General features: G+C 35.6%; 1 protein-coding gene across 1 annotated transcript; it reads right to left on the bottom strand.

Moving 5' to 3' along the window:
• Positions 1-383: 383 nt before the first annotated feature.
• LOC107459335 (uncharacterized) lies at positions 384-14,292 on the bottom strand. Its single transcript, XM_052251883.1, has 20 exons — positions 14,059-14,292; positions 12,771-13,607; positions 12,407-12,613; positions 12,187-12,248; positions 11,472-11,933; positions 10,973-11,207; positions 9,652-9,907; positions 8,639-8,879; positions 8,377-8,546; positions 7,729-8,292; positions 6,892-7,061; positions 5,990-6,206; positions 5,711-5,911; positions 4,962-5,078; positions 4,487-4,729; positions 4,150-4,354; positions 3,406-3,617; positions 2,610-2,761; positions 1,587-1,833; positions 384-1,042 (listed from the first exon to the last, which is right to left on the bottom strand). Exons 2-20 carry the CDS (start codon positions 13,586-13,588, stop codon positions 788-790), a joined length of 5,034 nt encoding a protein of 1,677 aa, XP_052107843.1. The 5' UTR covers positions 13,589-13,607; positions 14,059-14,292; the 3' UTR covers positions 384-787.
• Between the last annotated feature and the right edge of the window lie 424 nt (positions 14,293-14,716).

The raw sequence follows: 14,716 nt of genomic DNA, 5'->3' as shown, positions 1-14,716 counted from the left end.
AAAAAATGGTAGAATCACATCTCAGGTGATTTGGACATATAAGAAAAAGATCGACAGAACACTCAATTAGGAGGGTAGATGAGACGGAAGATGAACAAGGGATAAAAGGCAGTGGAAGACTTAAGAAGATCATCCTTGAGATGATCAAACGAGATCTACATGTAAATAATCTCTTTGCAGACATGATACATGACAGAGTTCAATGACGTCATTTGATTCATGTAACCGACCCCACCTAGTGAGACAGGACTTTGTTGTTGTTGTTGTAGGAACATAGACTAATGTGTTCCAAACATAATTTTGGAAAGCAAACCAACACGGCTGGTTCATTTACTTAAACAAACAGCATAAAGCCAAACTAGAATCTTAGTGTAGCAATAAAATCAAATAAATCATTAGGGGGAGAAAATCTAATAATAAATATCCAGTCTTTTATGGTTGAGTATCATGCCCATCTTGCCCATCTCAAACTGGAAGGAGGGTGGAGGAGAGAGAATTATTAGACCTCATTACGATGACTAATATCTATTAATATTATACATAATTACAGAGAATGACTTAAATTAGAAAGGGCAAGTCATAGATATCTAATATTTACAAGAACAAATTAACTAACAGAGAGAAAATGAAATATTGGTTAGAAGGAATCTACGGTTGGAAGTCTATTGAATTGCAACACCTCTTGCCACTTGACACTGCCATGAATTTATTCTGCTATGTAAAGGTGCATCTTTGGAATGTAACACAACACCAACACGTCATCATTTTGAGTGAAGAGAGGCAAAAATCATGTTTGCTCGTTGACTCTTCTCTCAGCGGCAATCGCCGCAGCCATTGATGGCGGCAAATGCCTTAGATTTGAATTTGTGTTGCCATTTTCATCAGCTTCTGGCATTATTAGTGGGGCTCTTGATAGTAAGGATTCCACATCCTTCAGAGTCAAAACAGGTTGATCTTGATTTTTTGTGTTCCCACTAATGAATGAATGATTGCTCCTGCCTCTGTTTAGCTTGTATATGCTCTCTTCTACAGTGTCTTTGACCTAAACACGTTCAGGAACAAGCATAAGAACTCATATGCAACACAAACCTTCATCCAAAAGCAAGAAAAAAGTGCAGAGGGGGATACATAAGTGATTGAAGAATAAGTAAACAATTTTTGCTCACCGGGAACAGGTCCATTTTGGAAATCCTCTCAGACCATTGCGAATCAAGGTTATCAAACACTCAAGTCACCAAATTTAATTACAAATAGGTCCCTGACATTTGTAAACGGGCGACATATAGGTCCCTCTTTACTGGATTCAAACCATTGCTAGAGGAATTTATGTATCACTCATTTACAAAAGTCAATGACTTATTTGCAATTTAAATTTAGTGAGGAATTTATTTGTCTTGGTGATAAAAGATCAGGGATTTATTTGTCCTTTTCTCTGTTGGATTCATCTAAACTCCAAAAGTTTAGGTGCACTATTGAGTTTGATAACTTGTTGAATATAAAAAAATAAATGACAAGTTTGTTGGTGCGTGAGATGGGGAGAAACAGAACAATGTAACAGCATACATTAATGCCTTCTGGTAACTTACAATGAAACGATGAATGAGGGTCTTGTTCTTTTGGCCGATACGATGTACACGACTGATCGCTTGTGCTTCAGCAGCCGGATTGAGTAATGGCTCTACAAGGACCACATGCTGTGCTTCCAAGAGATTGAGGCCATTGGCTCCATGTTGGATTAAAAGCAATAACACCTGAATAGATTTTGACACTGGCCTCTCACCTTTCTTGCCACTCTCGTGTCCTCTAAATTGACTGATAGCAACTTGTGCTTTCCTGAACCCACAAATTCATAACCAAAGTAAATTGAGCATAATGGAGTGGCAGATGTATACTATTGTGAAACATGGGATCACCAATAGTCACACATAGTTGATACAATAACCCTCACAATTGTGTTGGAGAATGACATTATAGACTGTCATTGGAAACTGGAATAACCTACCTAAACCTGTATTTATTTCATTCAGAACCAAACCACGCAAGAACCTTAAGTTAAAAATAAAGAAGGAAAAAAGAAAAAGAAAAAGAAAGAAAGGAGAAACCCTGTCTCATATAATATCTAATGATGTTTTTTAACTTTTTCCCTTAAGTTTTTAACTCTGAACCGATAAGATATTTTACTTGCATTTCCAGCTAAAGAATTTCATTTGATTGCAAGTATTCCTTCACATTATGGTCATCTATGCATATTTGATATAGCAACATTCTGTCCTGACCTACTCAAGGTCATTGGAATCCTATTTTATGGGTCATGGACCATCACTCTTTTAGCCGCTGTGTTGAAACCAAATTTATTTTATTTCAGAAGAAAAAGAGCAAACAAACATCAAATTTAAATCATTTGGTCACAGAGGCTCTCGCATTATAAACCATATCTCCTAAAAATATAAGCTATCAACTAGAGGCCATAAGCAGCTTTATATCTACCAATGTAATCAAAACTATTTTTTTTTCCAGTGTATCCTATTTCCTTTTATTTTTATCCAAATCTCTTCTCCTAGTCCAGCTTCAGTTTACAAATAGAGTTATTGGGTACATTATCTTCTTACCTGCCTCCTTTCATGCGGATGAATGTAATGTCATTTGCAGCAAAGGCATGCTCCAATACATCAAGTACGTCATTCCAACTAGAAAACACAAGAACTTTTGCTTTTTGATCTGTAGCCTTTACCCACAAGATTCTTCTAGTGATAGCTTCAATCTTGAAAGCACCCAAATCAAAGAGAAAACAGTTACACAAAATGAAATTCAATGTCCTTAACAAGTTAATCAATAGAGTAACAATACAAAACTTGTTCTTGAAATAAATGCATTATGAATTTGTTTTCTTATAGAATCATACTACACTACTAATTTACGTAGTGAAGGGTTGTTTCTCAGAAATCACTGGGGCAACTAAAAGTACAAATTACACAATAACACACTGAAAAATGCAGCCAACACATTTTGAAGTTCATATTCAATCACACAGCACTCAAATGACAGTTTTTTAAGTTCACATCAGTCCCCCAGAGATTTTGCAGAAAAAGTTAGTCTTCTAAAGATTCTAAGCATCAATTTTATCCTATTGTTTGAAATGCAATTCTATTTGTAGTCCTTCGTTGTACATGCAGATATGAATTTCTCAGTAAATTATGGTTATCTTATAAATGGGGGATCAAATTGATGTAAAGAATCTTCAAAATAACCATTTTAATGTTGCACTGCCATGCAGTATATTATAAACCATGACAATTCAGACCTAAGAACATCACGTGCGGATTCCACAGGGTTTTATGCATAAATATAGGATATCTTTATTTATACTGAGCACGTCAAAAGAATATAAGCTGTAAAGGAAAACACCTTAGTTCCATATGAGCCTTTGACAGTAATGGATGCTTCACTTTTTTCACAGTTGTCAAGTGTATTAGGTGTTACAGAATTAGAAGATTCCTTCTGTGCATCAACAGCATAAGCAATGCTTCCAAAATCTGTATGCTGTCGACATGTTGGGCACATAACCCAATTGTGAATCTTGCTATGTTGAAGCCTATTCTCAGTCATAGCAAATAAACCTGTAAGAAACAGATGACAGTAATGTTTCATATATTATCAAGGTAAAAAGTCGCCTAACAATTCACCTGTTGAGCACAGATGGATGAAAGTAGAGTACCTATGCTAGGTGTTTCAAATGGTGAAAAACACATCAATGGGAACCATTGTTTCTGAGCACTGAATAAAAAAAAAGTAATACAAGAGACATTAAATTAATCCTTAAAAGCTTCTTATACCATTTTATCTTTTATAACTTATAATATTGAATAACTATCAATTTAAGCACCAAACAGATGTCTCAATATACATTGAAGAGCTAAATTGATGTCTATTTTGATATTCAAAATCCAGAGAACAAATTGGATGTTGCTGAACATTATAGAGGACTAATTTAGTATTCACTTTTAGGTGGGGAAGTATAATAAGAGATCAACTATTTTATGCAGCACCAACTATATATTCACCAACAATGAATAATGAATTATCTAGGTCCATCATTGTAGAATGGAACAACAAATGAATGGGACATTAAGCTGTCATATAATTACTTACATTTGCAGCACGTAACATGCCCACATTGAAATACCATTTTCTGACTGCCAAGCTTTTCTTGGCAAATTGGACATGTTTCTTCATCAGCTTTAAATATGACTGCACCCCTCTCTTCTGTAGAGTTTGGCAATGCAGTTATCTCTTGAGTTAATGAAGAACTATCTGGACTTCCCAATGGCAGCTTTTGCTTAGATTCTACCAAACCCTGAAAAACGGTTCATCTGAGGTTACAGATTCAGAAAAGCAAAGCAAATACCAATGCGCGCATAGTGACAAAATACATATAAAAATTAAATGAATCTCGATATAAACAATTTTTTAAGGCTTGTTCCCTTACCTTTAAGTAGCGGAGCTTTCCTTTTATCTGTGACAACATGTTCAACGACATAAACTTATCATGCGAAAAGCTTGAGCTAGCTGCAAATAGCTCATCTTCACCTAAAGCATCAAGAGATTTATCATCCTCATTTGCCCTTAAGTGCAAACGGGAAACAGCCATCTTTATTTCATCATGGGCCCGTAGGTACTGAGCTTGAGCTAGAGCTAAAGATCTCGCATAGCCAAACTCCTTCCTCATTCCCTGTCAAAGTCAAGAACAACTGATCAGAATTCAGAGAATCCAGGGTGTCAGTAGATAACATCAGCTGCTGAAAACGACTCGAGCAGAATCAACCTAACCTCAAATGCTTCTATTACATGATTTTTTGCTTTCTAAGAGAAGGGAAGTATAACTTCCAAACAGAAACGTTGTTTAGGTTAATTTCCCTAAAAGGTTACGCTAATAAAATGGAAAACATTTCATCAACCCATACCTCAAAAACATGTAAATGCTTGGTTGCTGCTGTGACAATGTCCCTTCCCAATCGACCCTTGCAATAGTTCTTTATAACACCGAGAATAAGCTCCAATTCAGATGCTGATCTTGAAACCTAAATACCACAACATAACTAATATGAAATATGTATTTCAAGAATCCAACTGATCAATTAAATGAAAAATGAGGCTAGCATCTTTTATTGTCAAATCCATATCTGATTTTATGTGGAGTCCAGGTGTCTAGACTTTTAAGACAATATGGGATAGAGATAGGCCATGGTGAAATTATATACAACAAATTCATAAGACTAGAGAATTTTAAAAAGCAGTAGAATATGAAATTGATTTAATTTAAATACATTGCAAGACTCTTTCCTTTTCATTTCTGCATGGGTCATTTTTCTTAACAATTTTGCACTCTATTTCAATAGTAAATGAGTGCTTGGGCATGAAAAAAAAAATTAGAAAACATATTTTTGTACTCCGAGGTTGAAGTTTTATGGAAAGCTCCGTCACATATCTTTGACATATTCACCTTAAATCAGTTCCTGTTGACAAGTTTCTACGGTTTTGGGATTTGGAGTATTTGTTTTTGTGCTTCTATTGATAATCTCTAGTCGCTCTTGTAAAATTCTATATTTATCTCAAAAAAGTTGTTCTTTTATCCAAAAGAATAAATCCAAATAGAAGAATCTAAATCAGCCTATGGACCCAAAGCAAAAGTTGATAACATGCAGTAACTAACCACAACTCTCTGTCCAACATTCCTTTTCTTTGATTCTTCATTATCAATTTGAGATGCTGTTGCTCTGTGATTAGATTTTGATAGCTTTGAGAGGAAATGATTCAATGCGAAATTCTTCTTCTGAAGATCTACTGCCTCCTCAGCGGATGAAATTATTCCGCCACGTTCATTCTTAAGAACAAATAGTCTTGCTTCATAATCCTGAACAGATAAGATAAACCTTGAGATTAGTTAGTTGTACAAGAGGAATCAATTTGAGAGAGAATTTCAGCTGCAAACCTGGAAGAGTTCATCTAGTTCACACAGAATGCATGGGGGACCATCACAATTAGGTTGGCAAGTTTGACATTTACCCATACGGTCAATATCTTCTTCATTTGGTTTTTCCATTGTTTGGTCAATTTCTAGCAGTCGATCTAATAGACCTTTCCGAGAGGTCTCTAACTGATCCAAGCCTGTCTGAATTTGATACTTCAGAGATGATATGCTCCGAAAACTGAATTAGAATAACAAATATAAGAACTAGACCTTTCACATGTGTGTTTTTTTTTTATTAAAAAAAAAAAAGAGTCAATTTCACAGAATTTCTCAGACTTAGCATTGGATTCTCAAATCTTTTTTCATTTTCACAAAGAGTATATCCACATTCAAAGAGATTCAGATGTTCGTTGTCAACACAGCCATCCTATTTTATCCAGCCTTGAGATCATCCCGGTGTTCTATATATTATTTGCCATAAACACTTTTCGTTCATAATGCAGTGACATGTTGGCAAAGACAGCAAATATGTTTTCTTTAATGTTCATGACCCATCTCAGACTTCTCAAGAACTAGGCCCTATGACTTTCTCAATTTCTTTTTTTCAATGTTTCATGCCTAATAAGAAAAAAGAGTTCAAATTTCTCACTGCTAGGTCCAAACCCACATTCACCCACATGCATTAACACACTTCGCCACAAAATTGGTCCTTTAATAATTGCTGAATTTTAAAATATTATTTTGAAAATAGACAAATGAAACATATATGGAGATAGTTAGTCATTCAAATGGTATTAGCACTCAGCGATTTCTTGTCGAAATTCTATAAATTCAATAAAAGCACAACTTGTTAGGGATACTGTTTACCACCAAACTTCATTCACTATGTGACATATATCTTGCAAACTGAAAGCATCACTAACCGAGCAGCTATTTTTGATGACTTTGAACTATTTGCAGCTGCTGAGATCGCTTCTTCAATCTTTCTAGACAACTCGGCTGAGAAATCCTTGTTCTGTTCAGCATGATGAAGTGCTTCTAGCCACCAAAACATTTTTTGATCTGCTTTGCTGTCACTAAATCCATTACTAACCTTCATAAAAGTTGAAATGTCATTTACAGAAAATACAAGAGTGTGAAGGAGTAAAAAATAACAATCAAAAGAAATAAATAAATGTCATGAAAGAATATAAGGTTCCTGATTACTTTCACCTCTCCAAAACTTAATAAAATAAAATAAACTATTTAAAGATAGAATGGTAAATGAAACAACATAGAAGCGACATATCATCTTCTTTTCGCCTGTATAATTGACGCTTTTCCTACCTTTTGACTTTTGCAAACAAAAAGAAGACATTGGTGCAATAGCTCATTTCGAATGCAATTAAACTGACTTAAATCGTTATGTATGGTGGTCCTACAAAATCCTTCAGAAGCCTGAAATTAATCATCGCTGAATTTTAAGAGAAGAACAACGGTTGTTGAATTCAATTAGATCACCTAAATGATCATAAAATTTGTTGCTCAGACTTAGATTAATGATGATGTCAACTGTGTACCAGGAACAACATATTAAGAAATAGTTTGGGTTAATATCTTAGTCTTACGCACCCAGACCTCTTATAGTTCTTTGGCATTCACCAGGAAAGATCAACTTATCTTCACAGGCTTTTAAAATGACTCATCATAAAGTGTCAAAAGTTTGAAACAAATAAAGAAATAAAAACAAAATTTCCTTTAGATCCACTAAGGATATTTACCTGCATGTATGAGTTTTGAAACTCCTGTTCAGCTGCACATAGCTTTGTACTGAACACGGATAAGTATTTCTGCTTCAAATATTCACATTCTGCTTTCAGAGATTCGACAGTGCAGACAGCTACATCATCAACATCCTGATTCTCATTTAAGTCATCTTCTGAAAGGCTGGATGCAGAATTGGATAGTTCTACCGAAGCCGCCGAAAATTTTGTGTCATCACAGCCACTTACTTTTTGCCTCTTCAAAAGACAATGATCAACCTTGTCAATAAAATGCTTTCTGGATGTTCGAGAGAACTGCTTTTCTTTAGAGGACACTCTCAGGGCAAGGTCTGCAGCCTGTGGGAGCATTTCGGCAAGATTATGATGAACGTGGATATTCAACAAAGGATCCAAGCGGAAATCCTCAGAATGCTCTTCAGCCAACGTCAGAGCTTCGTGGTACAGCAATGCAGCTTGAGATAATTCGTTTTGTATTGTTGCTATTGCTGCAAGCCCGTTCAGAGCAACAACTAACCTTCTAAGAGCTTCCTCACCTTCTACCTTAGTCTTGCTTATAAGAACCTACAGATTAAGATCCATGTCAATCAATAGACCAATGTACGCTGCATGTAAAATCTCACACTGAAGATTCTTAAATGATCATACCATTAGTATTTCCTCCATGGTCATAGGTGACTGCTGGAGGGACCGCAGACCAGAACTCCCAACTTGCGGGTGACAACAAGCCTGACGAAGTTTCAGCAGAGCATTCAGTAGCTTCCCTGCCTCTGAGTGAGTGATTAAAGAATCTGACAAACTATTTAAAGATGCAGAACCTGGAATCCACATGAAATATTCATGTCAAAAATTATTCCAGATAAACATTGGTTTCAAACAACTTATAAAATGAAATTAAAACGCCAGAAACCTGGGCCTTTTCTATTAAGGATATCATTTCTCAAACTTTCAATAACTTCGTGGGCATCTATGACACAGGTTTCATGTTGCCTCTGATAAAAGTGCTCTTCTACTGGTGAGAGTGTAAGCCAAGAGAGACACTCCTCCTGAGAAGGAAGGTCCAATTCATCTGCAACATGTTCTTTAGAAGAACGCCACATGATTTGTTTGAAAACTCTGTGTGTAAATTCCATAGCTCCCATATCTCCCTTCTGCAGAAGAATATAAAAACATATAAGAATACAGGAAATATGCATGGTGCAAACTATATGAATCTCATATAAGAAGAATTGATTGAGAACATGGGCACAACATATTAGAGAAAACTAAACTGACATCATGCTAAAGAGAAGTTACTAAATGCCTCTGAATGCACAAGGCTTATAGAATGCCGTAAAAGAATGTAATTAGAAAATAGATATTCAGACTCCTTATGTTGTCTTTGACTATTGGTGGCCAAAAGTTAATATAACTAAGATTTGATTTGATAAAGTTTTTGGAAAGGTGCTTGTGCTTGGTGCATCAGAAAAAATCATATGTTGGTGCTTGCAACTTTTAGAAGTTAGGGGTACTTTTGAAAGCACCTAAAGAGGTGCTTTACAAAGTTAGCTTGTGCTTATCAAAAATAAAAAATCTAATATAACCTCATATATTAATGAATATCCAAATTTATCCTTGTATTTAATTATTTATGTCTATTATGGTCCTTCTAAATTTTAAAAGTTATTTTGCCAAATACAATTATTGTTACTTGTATTTATTGAGAGTCATTTTTAGTTTGATTTACGTAACATAGGAGCTACAACTCATAGAAAACCATCTTTCAAAAGCCAATAAAGGTACTTTCGAAAAGTAAAAACTTTACTAGACCGGCCCTAAAACTTATCTTACGATATTCCTTTTTTTCTCATAAAAGAGAAACAAAGCAGCAACAAAGTTTGATTAACAACAACCAAGTCAAACATTAAAGTATCAAAGAAATACCTCATAAGGATCTTGAATAACTTCAGTCCACCACTTGTATGTATTGAAAGGGCTAGCTTTAAGAAACCTTAGCAGCCCATATAAATCATCAAGCTTGCGCTGAATTGGGGTTCCTGTTATGCACCAATGATGCTTAGAATGGAGTCTTAGAGCCATTTCAGTGGCAGCAGCAGTATTACTTTCCACCATTTGAGCCTCGTCCAAACAAACCCTCCACCAATATATCCTGGTGAGAAGAGTTGGGACAACTGGGTACCTACAAGGGAAGAATATTACTAAAACACTTGGGATCATAAAGGAGATATGAAATCTAAAGTTTCTCCGACAAATAATTTGATTAATCATGAGGAAACTGTTATTGCTAGACCATGCATCCTCTCCCTAAAGACTTAAGCTTTGGAGGAGCACTGGTTCATGACATGGTATCTATTAAGATTTTTGGTCTTAAGTGTCCAACTCCTTTCCAAAAGCTAGCTTAGAGGGAGAGAGTACCATAAGTGTTCATAAAAGCTATCTAGATTGCACTATTAGCTTATGTGGGACTCAACACTCTATATGTCTAATAGTAGACATGTAGATTTAGAGTGTGAACTTTGCAAGATTGAACATCTGCAAGTGGCCCAGCATAAAGCCTAATACAAGATGTGATATCATATTATCATCTCTAGATTCTTTGCTGAACTCCAGCCAAAAGTTAGCAGAAAGGATATGCTTGCTCATGTCATGTGTTATAAATGTTATTTTGGCTGTATGACTTGATGTGGAATTCAACAAAAAACCACAGCCTCTATGACCGAACAGCTTAGAGTTAAATTTCAGTATGTTCTTTGCATTCTATAGACTTCATGTTCATGCCCAATGGTATAAAGTCGTTTATGTGTCTTCCCTTGACAGCTTATGCTTATGAAAGAGAGAGTTCATGTTGGACAGGCTTTTCTTTTAGCATAAGAGAGTTTGATTTCTGAAAAAAAAAACATTTGTTATTCAATTTGTTGTTTTCAAAATTAATTATAAAATTCCACCTTGATTTTATCTTGTTTCCTGTTTGAGGATTTTATGAAACGTTGGTAGTTTTCAATGTTTTCTTTACAAAATCAACAGGAGTTAGGACAAAATAAGGAAGCATCCTTGTAATTAATCCTGAAACAGAAAACATTTTCTCACACCATATAGTACCTTCAGCGAGACAGAATCAGAATATGTTGCAGAAAAAGCATGTGACATTCAGTATAAACTCACATCATTCTCATATGGATGGGTAAAATATCCTGCCTATGAACATCATAATAACAATGGAAATATGACATTCTATGGAACCAACCTCTTTTGAAATCTCAAAAAGTGTCGATCACCTTCATGTCTATCAGAATCATGGGATAAATCCTCTTTAAGCACATCATATGTAGTTAACACAATGTCAGCAGTGGCGAGTTCACTGATATCCATTATAGATGTGTTGGATAAAGAAGTCTCCCGCACGCCTTCATAAAATGGAGAGAGACCAGAAACCCCCCAGACGTATAACATATAACACACAAACAGAGATAAGGGATTAGGAATCCCCCTAAAAGCACCACAAAATAAAACACTCAGAATTTGATTGATGCTAACAATAATACTACAATCTATTTCCTAATCTTAATACTAATCAACTAACAAAATAAATTAAGAAATAAGAAAAAGAAGTAAATAAGAAAATCAATTCCAAGAGATCATTAAAGAATATTCTTTGATACTCTCAAATACTCACTTTGGGCATCCATACTATTTAAGATCCCTACCAAAAGATTCATTAAAAACAGCGGGAGGAGTGGGGAGCCTGTACCGTATAATTTCATTATGCCACTGGGGCAAAATAGGAGCTGGGCAGACAATAAGAGTGGCACCCGATGCAATGGGAGATTCAGTCACTTGTATTAGTTCAGAGCACATCTGACATACATATTCACCATCCCTTACAGCTATTGTGGTTTTATATGTCTTGCCTTCACATCCATGTCTTGATTTCAGTGATTTTCCTCTAGCTGAATAACCAACACAATCAGCATGCTGCCAAGCATCACAAATGTCACATTGAACCCATAGTCCTTCATATTTGAGACTTTCACTCACAGATCCACAGATACACTCCACACGCTCCCTTTTGAGTCTTTTTAAAGTGACATTTTGGTCTTCATTAACTTGAGGCACTGGTTCAACTAGTATATCACTTTCAGATGCTGATCTCCGGTGAGCAAAGATGCAAGCAAGTAATTCAACAGTTTTTCCCAAGCCCATCTCATCTGTTGCATTACAAAATTGAGTCAAAGTGGAGAACTATCACTTAACTGCTTGGTCATGCATCCACTCTCTAAAAGCCTTAGACAGAGGCCAAAGAATCATTCATAAAAATAAAGAAGCATGGACAGAAATTTCATCAGCGTAGGACTCATTTGACCTATCATACAAGCCTACCATAACCATACTTTGGGACCTATTAACTCCATATGGTTATATGAAAAACTAATTATATATGCAACATAGCTTGGGACCTACCAGCAAGAATGCCTCCAAATACATAAGGCGAAGATGTCTCCGGGCACAAAGAAATATTCCCACTGAAGCCATTGTAACTCAAATAAGCATAAGGAAGAAAGAATAAAATTAAAATCATAACAGAGTTGGAAAAGGGGGGAAGCGACCCATAGTGAGACTACCAGGAAATAGTATGCAATAAATATGATTATATTAAGAAAAAAGGGTTAATAAACCTTGCCTGAATGGATTGAAAAACATTTTAGTACTTGTATCCAGAAAATCCAAATGCATGCATAATGGAGAATGAAACTGAATTCTTTCTCTTTCACGCTGACTTTCTTCCATTTGTTTCTCCCGTTCAACCATCCAGAAAGCTGCACGTCGTTGATAAGGCCTCAGTTCAGGAAGTAACTCAGGTATGTCATCTTCAAGCATTGGCTCAGATCTTATACACATACATACAATATACAAATAATAAGCTCAAACTAAAATTCAGGCATAGAAATTGCCTATAAATTGATTGTCATATCAAGTCAAGTGCTATTGGATCATTATAATCGGCATTGCTATGAGAACCAGATCAAAGAAAATGCTTAACTTACTTTGAAGGCTTAATGGCTTCATAAAAACCAGCAGGATCAAATCTTGTGTGTTTTCTGTTGCTGGATGTGTTATTTCCGGTCTCTGCCTGTGGATCAACTTCCATTTTCATACAGCTACCAAATCCATACCTAACTTCTGAAGTTACTATTTCTGGACGTAGCCAAGACATGACATTCATCATACTCCTTTTCCATAGTTGCCTAGACACATCAAGAAGTGACTCACAAGCATCAAAGGCACACTTTAGTATTTCAACTCTTACCCTGAGAGAAGAAATATCTTCCGAAATCCTAATCCCAAGAACTGGCCTCAATGTGAAAAATTTCAAACTTGCCAAGTGAACAAGGCCAGAAACACCTTCATCCGGTCCATCAAAAATCCCAGACAACAGCACGGTACATTGTTCCAAATTGTCTATTGCATCCCTTTTCACAAACTCTAGATGAATATCAGTATAGGGTAACACGGGCCAATGACCTAACTTGATTCGACTAAGAACATTATTGACATTAGACACTCGAAATCTCAACAAGTACCGTGGATCCTGGTAAAAATCCTCACACAGTTCAAAACCAGAAAACCCTTCTCTCAAATTTAAATCCCTCAAGACAACCTCAGAAACATCAAGGTGCTCACCTGACAACCAACCAGACCGATCAACTTCAACAAAATAGGGTATATCAACTTCAACAAAATCATCATTTCCTCCTTTATTTGTCCCTTCAACATTCTGCTTATCCAATTCTGCTTCAGCAGTAGAATTTGTTTCAACTATTAACCCCCCTGATCGATGAGGTTTACTTTTTTTCCTCCCCATCACTTGCGAATAGTTACCACTAGCAAATGAACAAATAAGATAAACAAGTTAATACACTAAACTACATATACTAGACATTAAGACTCCTTAAAAATTAACAAAACTGATACAGAAGCTCAACATACACTAAACTACATATACGCAGCATTTAACTTCAATTCCAAACAGCACAAGCACCAAACCAAATGAAACACCATAAAACCACATAACACTACAATTTAAGAACAAAACTAACACTAATAAGTAATGAATAACATGAACTAAAAAAAGGTAAAGACTTAATGAATAAACGTTCAAATGGTTTACGAATTCAACATGAAAATTAACAGAATTGAACCAAAAAGTAGGACAAAAAAGACATAGAATGGAAACAAACAAAATTAAAGAAATTGGAGAATGAACAAAATCAAAACCTCCAAACATTTTCTTTCAGTTTCGTTCAGGAATAAAAACAGGTATGAATGTGGCACCTGAATTCGTGAATTTGAATTGGAACCTGAATGAATTCGAGAAGAAGAGGGAGTGTGAAGCTGGGGAGTGAGTCGTACGCGCGAGTTTTGCGACTGCCCGAAACGGGGTTTGGGATCTTCGTAGTAGATGAGAATAGATAGGGCGGAGCAATGCACTTAACAAGTCTCTAAGAAGCTGTTTACCGCACGAGGAGTTAAGGTTAATGATCGATGGCTACTACACCCATACGATAATTCCACCAAGTGATTTCTTCGTCGAAGGGAACAAATCCAACGGTCCTCATTCGGTTCTACGTTTCTAAGTTGGCAGGGATAAATCCATCGCCGAATTTTATTTAACAGTTTGTTGCTTGTGGATAGCTCACAAAGTGAGATTTCAAATATTTATTTAAATTTAAATGGATTAGTAAATAAATTATTAAATCAATTCAAATTGATTATTCTATATTTTTAAGTTATTTAGTATTGAGCAAACTACTATTTATACCCACAAAAGTTAAAAAGGCTGACACATCTACCGATAAAAAAAATTATTATTTTTACCCATAAAACATGAGTTTCATATAACAAATTATCCGAACACTAAAAAATCACATAAAAATCCCAAATTACCTTTATCATCATCTGCATCATCTTTTCCCCTCCACCACCACCACTA

This window comes from Arachis duranensis, chromosome 7 (assembly GCF_000817695.3).
Source record: "Arachis duranensis cultivar V14167 chromosome 7, aradu.V14167.gnm2.J7QH, whole genome shotgun sequence".
NCBI lineage: Eukaryota > Viridiplantae > Streptophyta > Magnoliopsida > Fabales > Fabaceae > Arachis > Arachis duranensis.
The sequence above is the reverse complement of the archived record's forward strand: the minus strand, read 5'-3'. Positions and strand labels throughout refer to the sequence as shown.